This window comes from Lithobates pipiens, unplaced genomic scaffold (genome assembly GCF_037356315.1).
Source record: "Lithobates pipiens isolate NorthernLeopardFrog02 unplaced genomic scaffold, aLitPip1_a1.2 Scaffold_57, whole genome shotgun sequence".
Taxonomy (NCBI): domain Eukaryota; kingdom Metazoa; phylum Chordata; class Amphibia; order Anura; family Ranidae; genus Lithobates; species Lithobates pipiens.
This window is the reverse complement of record NW_027507879.1, coordinates 3,184,203-3,196,798: the sequence shown is the minus strand read 5'-3', so window position 1 is coordinate 3,196,798 and position 12,596 is coordinate 3,184,203. Positions and strand designations below refer to the sequence as shown.

The 12,596-nt window shown below is 44.7% G+C and overlaps 1 protein-coding gene across 1 annotated transcript; it reads left to right on the top strand.

The window, feature by feature from the left end:
- The first annotated feature begins 4,629 nt into the window (after positions 1-4,629).
- Positions 4,630-6,888, top strand: ARF6 (ARF GTPase 6). The gene has a single exon (XM_077467605.1). It carries the CDS (start codon positions 5,255-5,257, stop codon positions 5,780-5,782), a length of 528 nt encoding a protein of 175 aa, XP_077323731.1. The 5' UTR covers positions 4,630-5,254; the 3' UTR covers positions 5,783-6,888.
- The last annotated feature ends 5,708 nt before the right edge of the window (positions 6,889-12,596 follow it).

Here is a 12,596-nt window from a genome sequence, read left to right as displayed (position 1 = left end):
CCAATAATAAATAACACATTATCTCCTCTGATTCCGCAACATGTCTGGTTGCCGTTCAGAAACAAACTGAAAAGCGCTAAATGAAAAGCGCAAACTGAAAAACGCTAAATGAAAAACGCAAAAAGAAAAGCGTGAATCAAAGCTCACCAAAACTCCTACTAACCCGAAATTAGCAGAAGGAGCCCAAAGGGTGAGGCTAAAGAGCTGAAAAACCACGCAGTACATCTAGTACGTCACTACGTTCGTAATTGTTGGCCAACATTTGTGTGACCGTGTGTATGCAAGACAAGTTTAAGCCAACACCCTTCAAACAAAATTCCACGGTTTTGTTGTCAGAAAGTCTGTTCGAGGCAAAACAGGTTTTCTTCTAAGATTGCCCTGTACTTGGCTCGATCCATCTTCTCATCAACTCTGACCAGCTTCCCTGTCCCTGCTGAAGAAAAGCATCCCTACAACATGATGCTGCCGCCACCATGTTCCATGATGAGGAAGGTGTTTTCAAGGTGATGTGCAGTGTTATGCCGCGTACACACGAGAGGATTTTCCGGCAGAAAAGGTCAGACGGAAAGATTCCATCGGACATTCCGCTCGTGTGTGGGCTTCATCTGGCTTTTTTTTTCTAAAATTCTGACGGACTTAGAAATAGAACATGTTTCAAATCTTTCTGCCGCAACTCCGCCGGCACCAGTTCCTATCGAGAAAACCGTTCGTCTGTATGCTATTCCAACGGACCAAAAACGAAGCAAGGGCAGCTATTGGCTGCTGGCTATTGACCTTCCTTTTTCTAGCCCCGCCATGCGTCATCGCGTTCTAGACGGTCGGACTTTGGTGTGATCGTGTGTAGGCAAGTCCGTTTTGGCGGAACTCTGCCAAAAAGTCCTTCAGAGTTCAGTTCGATGAGAAGTCCGCTCATGTGTACATGGCATTCGTTTTCCACCACACATTGCATTTTGCTTTTAGGCCAAAACGTTTAATTTTGGTCACATCTGACCAGAGCACCTTCTTCTACATGTTTGCTGTTTCCCCCACATGGCGTCTCGCAAACTGCAAACAGGACTTCTTATGGCTTTCTTTCACCAATGGCTTTCTTCTTTTGCCACTCTTCCATAAAGACCAGATTAGTGGAGTATACAACTTATGCCCCGTACACACGATCGGACATTCCGACAACAAAATCCATGGATTTTTTTCGACGGATGTTGGCTCAAGCTTATCTTGCATACACACGGTCACACAAATCTTGTTGGAAATTCCAAACGGTAAGAACGCGGTGACGTACAACACGTACAACGAGCCGAGAAAAATTAAGTTCAATAGCCAGTGCGTCTCTTCTGCTTGATTCCGAGCATGCGTGGCACTTTGTGCGTTGGAATTGTGTACACACAATCGGAATTTACGACATTGGATTTTGTTGTCGGAAAATTTTTGATCCGGATTTCAAATTTTGTGTGACGGAAATTCTGATGGAAAATGTCTGATGGAACCTACACACGGTTGGAATTTCCGACAACAAGCTCTCATTGAACATTTTCCATCGGAAAATCCGACCGCGTGTACAGGGCATAATAGTTGTCCTGTAGACAGAGTCTCCCACCTGAGCTGTGGATCTCTGCAGCTCTTCCAGAGTAACCATGGACCTCTTGACTGCTTCTCTGGTGAATGCTCTTCTTGCCCGGCCTGTCAGTTATGGTGGACGGCCATGCCTTGGTAGGTTTGCAGTTGTATAAATGAAATAGTGTAGCGCTAAGGTGAAACTCCAAGTGAATGATATCACAATAAAATAAGTCATATAATGCTATGTGTAAAAAATACCAAATAAATAATAGAACAGAGATGAGTGCTGGTCAAATGGCCAATGTCCACATATAAGTGTCAAAAAATTTAGTAACTAGTTCTTCTATTCCCGGCTTGTGTGGGGAACGTATATTCCAAATGAGCTCTACTGGTGAAACCAGAACGCCTACCTCCCTACGCGCGTTTCGTCACGAACGGACGTGTTCACGGGATTCTGACGTCTCCGCGTTCTACGCCCAACTAGGAAGTGCGGGCGGCATACGAGTCCGGCCGGCTCGTTCTTTTTTTTTTATACGATCGTTTTCTTCTATGTACATGTGAGTGCAATATTTTATATTTTACTTTATTAAAACTAAGTGGTTTTACGCTATGCGAGTGCCTTTTTGAATTTTTCCATATGATCCACGATACCCTTGTTTCCTGACTGGAGGCTTCGTATTGGATACAAGAGCAGTGTGGTGCCTGTGACGGTTCATCCAGAACTTCTGTGCTGTGGCTTTGTTGATCTCACTAACACTGGGATCTAAAACTCTGGTAAGCGGCCCCCCTTCTCACTGGTGGAGGATTGTTTGGAATGTTTTTTCACACAGGACTTTGTGGGTTTCCTACACCTTAATATCACCTTGGAGGAAGCAACATTATATTACTTTTTGGACAATTTTTGTTTCAATATATACAATTTTTTGTTGTTTTTGAAAATATTTTTTGTTTTTTCTAGTTTACTCACTTGAATTATCTGATTGGTGTGTGGGTTTACTTTTCTCTTTATTGTATATGATTTACACATTAGGGGTATATCATTTCTGCTAATTTCATTATTGGTTTTGTTTTATAATTCAATTTTTCACTTATAATATTTTTTATTGATATGATGATAAGACATTATTCACTTATATAATTTCATCATTCGTAAAAAAAAAAATTTCACCAAAAATAGTTTTTTATGACTATTGAGGTTTTTTGATTAGACTTTAGACACAGATTTTTTGTTTTTAGCGCAGCCCACCCTGTTCATTTATTTAGTTTGTTATCGGAGTATTACGATTAGGGTTGCCGCTTATAGGGTAGTTATTATTTAATTTTTTGTTTGAATAGCGCGGTTTACTCTTTATACCGTGCCCAATTACTACCCTAGCCTGTTCATATACTGCCCCAGCCTGACTATATACTACCCAAGCCTTAGCCTGCCCCTACCCTGCCTATAATAATCGGTGTGGAGGGAGAGGAGGGGAGCCAGCTGCAGGGGATGAAGCAGGGCCAGGGGGTAACACGGAGGGGGCAGAGAAAGACACGGAGGAGGCCGGGGTAGGAGTACACAGAACAGCTGGGAATGATCTGTGCGGCGGGAGAGGAGGGGGAGGCAGAGGACGGGGGCGGGAAAGGGGGAGGAGCGCACAGAACAGCTGGGAATGATCAGTGCTGCGGGAGGGACAGCTGTGAACACTGATCTCCCTGTATAGCTTTCTAGCTGACAGCCGCAGGAGGGAGAGAAGGAGAAGCGACCGTCCACTAAAAATCGGAGATGGGTGATCACAGCTGATCATTCCTGAGAGATCGCGGGGCACTCGCGGGTGTGTGATATTTGCACTGTTTAGCACTGAAAACAGTCATTTTAGGTAGTGTCAGTAAAAAATGTGGATCTGTCAGTAAACTGCATGTAAAAAATTGGTGTTTGTAAATTTTGAGGTTCTGCCAGTAAATTTCACTTTGGGGGAGGGGTTTGGCAACACTACTTGGAAGACTTTTATTTCTTTTGCTGACTTTTATTACTGGAGAAGTTGCAGTTTCTGTGGTTATAATGACAGACAGGGGTCTCTCCCCATGCTGTACACTGACGCCGGGTTTGGCCATCACGTCACGTCACGTCACGTCACATAGAGAGACCCAACAACCCCTCCCCGCTCGTAACTCTGAGGTAACTTTCCGGCCCCGCCCGCCAGGCTGCCGCGTGACGTCACCCTCAACGCGCGCGTCGCCTGCCCTTCCAACGCCACCTTCTTCACGTGACCTTTATTTTTAAAACCAAGCTGGGCGGGGGGCGCGCGCTGCGCACGCGCGCTGGTAGGCAGTTGGAGGACGCAGGCGCGGCTGGGCGGGGCCGGCACCGGCTCATTACAGTGACTAGGAAGCGGGCCCCTCCCTGGCTGTGGCGGGCGCCCGGGATTCAGGCTCCTCCTCTCACTCCGAGGACCTCCACCTCAGTCCGAGCACCGGAAGCCATTGACTGGGGATATCCGGCCGGATTGAGAGCACAGGGGAGCGGAGGAAGCGGCCTGCTACAGCTCTGAGAGGGAGGGGGGAAAGCTTCTCATGTGGCTGCTGAGAGGGACACCCTGCTGAGAGCTTCTCATACGGGACACTGACTCTGCTCCATACATTCAGGAGCCGGGCACACCATCTGCTATCCTCCCAGCTGAGGAGCCCCCTCAGCCCTGACCACCACCACAGCTCGCTGGAGGAGCAGCTCCAGGGGACCTGGACCTTCAGGCCCTTATCAGAGGGGCCCCTAAGTGCCACCAGACCTGGTGTGGGATCAGTACAACCTGAGCCTTGGGGCTTTACAGAACTTATCTGAGGGCCACCCTGAGTCATTGGACCCTCTCAGAAGAGCGCCCCAAGTCCTTGGACCTTCTGGGAACGCTCCTTAAGCCATTGGACCCACCTGGAGGAGAACACCAAGACATTGGGCCTTCCCAAAAGTGCACCTTGAGCCCTTGGACCTTCTCAAAAGAGCACCTTGAGCCCTTGGACCTTCTCAAAAGAGCACCTTGAGTCCTTGGACCTTCTCGGACCTGGAGGGTGCACCCTGATCTTCAGGACCCATACAGTGGGTAGTCTTGTGTTTTTTATCCCTTTTTTTTCCTGGTGGACTGTCTGCAATTCTGAGGACCTCCAAACCTCACCTAGACGACCCCACGGCTCTTAGTTCCTGAAATCCGAGGACTGCTTCTTGCCCCTCGTAATCTAAACCCCCAAGGACTGTTGCCTCCTTGTACCCCCCAACATCCAGCGATATCATCTCTAAGGTGCACTTCTTTGTGGACGTAGAGTCAGTACTCCAGCCTTGTACGTCGCAGGGGGCCACCCCCCCCCCCCCCCCCTCAACTCCAGGACACAGCAGAAGCTTGATATTGCCTGTTTGGCAGGCTGCGGGATGTTGGGTATCTAGCAACCTCCACTGAAACTACCCCCATACTAGACATCAGGGATCCTTCCACCCTCTGCACAGATCATCACGAGATCAGAACTTTGGAAGTTGCAAACAGCACAAGACTAGCACTTGATACAACTGTAGCAGGACTTTGCAGACTCCCGATAAAGGCTTGCCTGGGTACAGCCTTGCCAAGCAGTGCTTTACCCTCTTTGGGACACTTTTTTTTTTTTTTTTTTTTCCCAGGAAGTCGGGCCCATAGATACAACCCAGTTCTTCATTTATCCAAGCTGTGTTTAATGCTCCACCATGGGCAAGGTGCTATCCAAGATTTTCGGCAACAAGGAGATGCGGATCCTGATGCTTGGGTTGGATGCGGCCGGTAAGACCACCATCCTGTACAAGCTGAAGTTGGGCCAGTCGGTCACCACCATCCCCACCGTCGGCTTCAACGTGGAGACCGTGACTTACAAGAACGTCAAGTTCAACGTGTGGGATGTGGGGGGCCAGGACAAGATCCGGCCTTTGTGGCGGCACTATTACACGGGCACGCAGGGGCTCATCTTCGTCGTGGATTGTGCCGACCGGGACCGCATCGACGAGGGTAGGCAGGAACTTCACCGTATTATCAACGACAGGGAAATGAGGGACGCCATCATCCTTATATTTGCCAATAAGCAAGACCTTCCCGATGCCATGAAACCCCACGAAATTCAGGAGAAACTGGGCCTAACCCGAATCAGGGATAGGAATTGGTATGTTCAGCCTTCCTGTGCGACCAGCGGGGACGGCCTCTACGAAGGACTTACGTGGCTAACCTCCAACTACAAATCTTAATGACTATTAGAAGATTTAAACACAGTTTTACGATGTTGCTTCTCCGAAGAGGATACATTGGAAGAAGAGTAACTTCGGAGGATTATGCTGATCTAACCGATCACCCTGTTAAATTACAAAGAAGTATGGGCTGGAATATGTTCTATAAATATATATATATATATACATATTTTATTTTTTATTTTATTTTTTTCTCTTGTTCTGCGTTTTTAGAATTCTGACCTCACGGTTTCCTGTACAAACTTCAAAACTGAGCTTGAAGAAGTAGGAACTTCCTTCTCAATGAGCTGTAATGGTTTGGTTTGAGGGATAGAAGCTTTTTTTTTTTTTTTTTCTTCTGCTTTCTTTTCTGTTTTCGTTGTAATTTTCTGCATTCATACAGGGTATGTTGCTAGGTCTCTTCCAGCTAGTAAACTTTACGATTTATTCCTTAAAAAAAAAATCACACTGCAGTTTGTCTTTTATACCTAGGCTGTTTTTTAATAGGAGTTCTGCTAGCTAGCATATAACAAATTTACTTGGAAAATTTTGTTTCCCCCCCCCCCCTTAAGATAAATATATATAACTATACATCTATATTTAAAGCTTACTTGATCTTTTCAATTGGTTGCTAACAAATTTGTGCAAAAAAAAATTTAGCTGTAGATCTGCCGTGATTGGAAGCAGATGATCCCGAATCTCGTATAATATATGCATGAGTAAGCTGAATGCAAAACGATCCTTCTAATCAATTGTTAGTAAAAGATGACAAGAAAGCCCCACGAGTGACATTGAGAAAGTAGAGAGCGAGCAGGCGCTGTCACGTTTCATAAGGATCTATTTCTGTTCCGGGGGGGGCGGGGGGAGAAAAAAAAAAATTGACTTTTGTACATAGAGGAAGGTTCCCTTCACATGTAGCAATACTTTAAATTTTATGCAAAAGTTTGCCTTCTTGAAAACCAGATTCTGTAAAGCACAACTTTGTAATTCGGTGCAAAATTGCAAGGCTTTCTTGGAAGCTTGGCGATTGGCCTGTCTGATATCTGTGTTAAAAAAGGTACATTGCTCCAAAGCGTCTTAAACTATATGCATTTATTAATAAAAATACCTACATTATTTCTTTAAAAGTATTGTAAAGTACACTTTTTTTTTTCTAAGGCCAAATTTATGTGGCATAAACCGCACAATTGGGGGGGGCGGGGGGGAGGGGGAATAAACAAGTCTTACATTTGGGGTTTTTGCAAATATATAAATGTGAATTTCTGTCCCATAACGTTTTACATTTTGTAATAACAAAGAGGTTTGGTTGTCTGATTTTTGGGTATGTGTGAGGTCTGTTGCAATTAAGGCTTATTGGCCCTCGTTCACATTGGATCGACTTGTCGTCGTGCATGACAAGTCGCACCTTATTGTCGGCAATGGCCATGTTCAAATCGCTGCGACACCACCCCCGTCTTTGCGTCGCCACATCGATTTGAAAAAGTAGTACATGCACTTTGGCGATTTTGGGTGCGACTTGAATAGACTATCTGTGCATGAAGCCACACGGGTGTCTTCAAAGTCGCACTGACTGGCAGCTTTGGAATCATGTGATTTTTTTTTTTTTTTTTTTTTCAAAGACTCATTCAATGTGAACGAGAGTTTAATCGAATTTCTCCTGGTGTATGCTGCCTTTGTAATGCAGATCTGAAGACTTTTTAGCATTGTGTAACTATTATTGCCTGCATGGTGTGGTAGACGGATATCCCATTTATTTCCCAAGTGCAGTGCACTTAAAGTGGACTTTCAGCTTACGCCTAATTAACCTTAAAACTTTCCCCTCCTAACACTTTAACCCATGTAAAGCCCCATACACACTATCAGATTTTCTGCAGATTTTTTTTCCTTCAGATTTACCAAAACCATATGAGGTCAAACCTTAGGAGTTTCAATTTGTATGCAATCAGGCAAGGCCCTTGCATTACATGGTTTTGGTAAATCTGAAGACAAAAATCAGCAGACAAACTGATCGTGTGTATGGGGCTTTACAAAGATGTATATACTCTATTTTCAGGCTGCTCTGGTCCGGTCACGTGACCTCCTCTTGTGTCAGCCGGTGTAGTGTCATATTTTGCTCCCCATCATAGAATGCCCCGGAAGTGACGTTGCGGCCAGAAATTTAGCACTGCGCATGCGCGATGCGTTCCAAACACTTGCGCCATGCGTTCTAAATGATTTGCGACAATGCAGACCAGTGAAACCGTCAGATAATGTCAGAGAAGTGAGGGGAAGTAATCCCCTCCCTGAGCCACAGTTACCCGCTCTCTCTCTGCTCTGTCTAAAGTTAATGTTACGATTACCTCCCCTCACTCCCGTGACATTATCTGACGGTTTCACTGAACGACATTGTCGGAAATCCTCTGGAACGAATGGTGCAAGCATTTGGAACGCATGCGCAGTGCAAAATTTCTGGCCGCAACGTCACTTCCGGAGCATTCTATGATGGGGAGCAAAATATGACACTACACCAGCAGCAGCGAGGAGACAGTGTTCTGACAGCGGCTGGTAAAACCTGAAGCGATGATGTCAGCCGTAGGCTTCAAAGGCCCATTCGTTGTTGACGCTCCCTCGTCTCCCCTGCAGCCGTGCTAGCTGACACAGGGAAACTGGATCACATGACCAGAGAGGACTGAAAATAGGTAAGTATATACATCTTTCCTAAGCTTGCCATACATTATATAATATTATGGTAAAATTTTCCTTTTAGATTTACCACAAACTATATATTACGAGGTCAAACCTAAACACTTTTTCAATTTTGTATCCAATCAGATAGGCCTGTGCACTACATAGTTGAAGGTAAAAATGAAGAGATTGTACAAGAAAATTTTATAATGTGTGGCCAGCTTTACACAGGTTATTTAACACCAGTGTTAAGAGAGGGGAGAGTATCAAGGCCAGTTAGGTGTAAGCTGGAATTCTACTTTTAATAGGGCAGTAACATGTTCCCAATGCTACAGCCGCTTCCCGGTTTATTTATTTTTCCTCCTCCCTGTGACAGCAGTACAGGGAGAAGTTCCCCATACTAGCTGTCGGTTTTTGAAATTGGTGTTCTGTGAATGAATGAACTACAAGTACTGACATCCACTGCGGTTGTTGGCTTTCAGTTTTCAATGACCTGGTAGTTCATTGATTCTTCCTGTCGGTTGCCCGTACGGGCACACAGATACACTGGCAGATCTGCTGGAGACCTGCATGGCACCAGTGATCTGCTGATCTTTGGTGCAATGCTTTACAGGCTCCAAAAATAAATGCACATTTTTATTTTTATTTTAACGTGACTGTCTCCTTTAAAACTGACTTGTCCGTGGAATGTACTTTCTCTCGTCTGCTCAAACTCTAACATTTGTAGATGGTTATGTTGAAGACCCTTTTTTATTCTCTGTGCTGCCTCCAGTTTTTTTTTTCTTTTGATTGCTTGTCTGGGCAAAGATGATGTACCTGCTGCTTTTGGAATGTTGATGTCACAAATCCCAGGAGACCTGTGTTCCGGTGGTATGAAGTATCGCAACAATTTTGACCTGGAGCATGACTGCGCATGCGCAAGGTCTTTGGGACCTGTCAAGAGTTTTGCTGCGCGGCAGACAAGTTTCAAACCTCTGCCGGGTCCTAAAGACCTGACAAAGTTTTTTTTTTTTTGCAGTAGATCCTGGTGCAGCTGTGCATGGTAGCCAATCGGCTTTTAACTACAGCGTGTTCAATTAGATTTAAAAAAAAAAAAAAAAAATGGAGGCTGATTGATTTCTATGCAGAGCTGCACCAGATTTTGCACTCTCCAGTTTTAGTAAACACCGGCCCCCCCCCCCCCCCCCCCCCCTCTGCACAGGATAACAACCAGGAGGAGGAGAATTAAGATGGCAGCACTGAAAAATAAAATTTGCTGCAAAGGGGACAGTGTTGAACTCATTGGACTAGTAAGTATGGGGTTTTTATTTTATTATGCAGGAACTAGTATTAGGTGGAATTTTTATTTTACTTCAATAAGGTGAAGTCCCCGTTTACCTGTTCTGTCTGATAAGTGATATTACGTTTTGGGCAGATGCTGGTAATTGAAGCCCACCAGATACTTATACTGGGGATCCATAGTGGTGGGGGGGGGGGGGGGGGGTGTTAAGAACAAGCACAGCTTTCGCTTTTGGTTGGGACTATTCATTGTGTGTGTGTGTGTGTGTGTGTGTGTGTCTTTTTTGTCAGTCTAGTGGTGTAAGCAGTCGTAAGTTGAAGACTCCCATGTGCAAGTTCAGGAGGTTCAATAGGATTTTCATGCTGGAATGTGCCAGTAGATGGCTTTCTCTCTCTGAAAGCTCAGCACTGCATAGGTGGTATGTGAATTTTTTTCCGTTTGGCCCAGCTGCTCCACAGATCATTTCAGTGTTTTGCTAACCATACTTTCCATGGATATCTACTAACTCCTTTACTCCCATTTAGGCCCCTTTCACACTGGGGCGGTGCGGCTGTCGGCGGTAAAGCGACGCTATTTAAAAAAAAAAGGGTTAAAACCACCCGCGTGGTATAGCCGCGCTGTCCCATTGATTTCAATGGGTAGGAGCGGTGAACACACCACTCCTTTCACCGCTCCAAAGATGCGGCTAGCAGGTCTTTTTTTTTTTTTTTTAATTAATTTTTATTTTTTTTACTGTCCTGCTAGCGCACCGCTCCAGTGTGAAAGCCCTCCGGCTTTCACACTGGAGTGAAAGGGGTCGGTTTTTTCAGGCGCTATTTTTAGCGCTGTAGCCTCTGAAAACCACCCCAGTGTGAAAGGGACCTAAGGGTTTCATTGTAGCACATTCTGATGTTGCTCCTTGTCATCTTTTCACAGTGAATGGCCAGTTCACTGAAACTTTGTTTTATTTTTTTTATTTTTTCTGCTCAGATTTTAGTTGAAATAGGTCAGCCAGGTCCTAAAGATGCATTTTTGAAAACTTTAAGGGCTCAAAGTAGCCTGCACTGTAAAACAGATATGCAACAAACAAAAAGATTGCTAGTAACTCACTAGGGTATAAATGCTGCAAAGCTCAATGTATGAGCAAGCACAGCATCCCTTAAAGCAGAGGTACACTCTAAGAAACATTTGTACATTAAAATTGAAATATATTTAAAAAACGTAGAAAAAAATAATAATTTTACTTACCAGAAACCCCTGTTGCTAGGCAGTCTTCCTAATCTGCCTTTTCCTAGTCCGCGGAGCTGTTCCATCACTTCTTCCTCTTCGGCACGCTCCCCCGATGTCTTCTGGGACCTGTGTGTGTGTGTGTCCCAGAACACAGCCGGCCATTCACAAAGCTCAAAGTAGGAAACAACTGGCCAGGTAAGTGCCCTTATTAAAAGTCAGCATCTACAGCAGTGGTCATCAACCCTGTCCTCAGGGCCCACTAACAGGCCAGGCTTTATGTATTACCTTGGGGGGAGATGAAGACTAGAATACTGCAATCACTGAGCAGCAAATGATATCACCTGTGATGTATCTCTGTTATCTTGCAAACCTGGCCTGTCAGTGGGCCCTGATGACAGGGGTGATGACCACTGCTCTACAGTGTTTGTAGTTGCTGACTTTAAAGCGGCGGTCCAGCCATTTTTTTTTTTTTTCGCAAGGTGTGATCCAGGTAATCAAAGAGTTGAACCCAAAAAGAACAAGGTGGGGAAGTACCTCACCTAAAAGAGATTACAAAGGACCATGCAGCTTAAGATCAGGGAACTGTAATACAAAATTACAAATGGTAATGAAAAATTGCTGGTGGTAGGAATTTTTTACCTGTGTGTGTGTGTGTGTGTTTGTTTTTTTTTTTGTTTTTTTTGTATTACCATTTGTAATTTTGTATTAAAGTTCCCTTATCTTAAGCTGCATGGTCCTTGGTAATCTTTTAGGTGGGGCACTCTAAAACAGGCCTTTAAAGCCTGCCATAGATGGATCGAATCTCAGCCGGTTCAGCAGGGACTAGCCAAATTTGCATCTCTCTATGGGCAGGCAAGTTATATTGAAGTTGATCTATCAACCGACAATCGGCCTCTATTTTTTTTATTTTATTTATTTGCATGTGATTTACTACTGCGGCTATAACCGCCAGCAGTAATCGCGTTCTGCCAGCGGGGGAAGCCTTCACACAATAGTCGGTGCTGCTGGAGGGATTCCCCCAGCAGCTTTGACTGTGTTGATGGGGCAATTGAGATTTCTTTCCTGCAACACTTGGTTGCTGAAAAGGAAATTGCATCATCTGTGACCTGCCAGGCCAGTGTTCATTGGGGAAACAGCGGTGAGATATATATATATATATATATATATTTTTTTTTGTTTTAAACTTTATTTAAATTTCCGCAAATTGCATTTAATCTGGAGGCTGCATTGTGTTGAAATTTGCTGATATAAAAGGGGAGGGGTGGGGGGGGGGTGGAGTTGCAAAAAAAAAAAAAATGCAGCATGTCTGCATTTTTACACACTGCAACCCACAAAATAGCATTGCAATGTGAACAGGACACAGGAAACATTTTGTTTTCTATGTGCCTGTGCATTAATCTGTGTAAACCAGCACAGCTCAGGTAATATTGCAGACATCTGTAGCTTCTGCTGAACATTTATGCCCCTTAAAGGGCCTGTCGGACCTTTGCTTGCCAAAAATCCAGCGGACTTTAGAAATAGAACATGTTTTACAGAAAACTGATCTGTTTTTGATCGCTAAAAACGAAACCACCCATTATCTTTTCTTAGTGACTCCCAATGCAGAATTTGCATAATCTCGTGGTCCTAAGGCAGTGGTTCTCATCGCCCAGCCTCAGGACCCGCTAACAGGCCAGGTTTGCA

Bases quoted from the DNA above. Each gene is read 5' to 3' on its own strand.
- ARF6 (XM_077467605.1), top strand. From the start codon at position 5,255: ATGGGCAAGGTGCTATCCAAGATTTTCGGCAACAAGGAGATGCGGATC.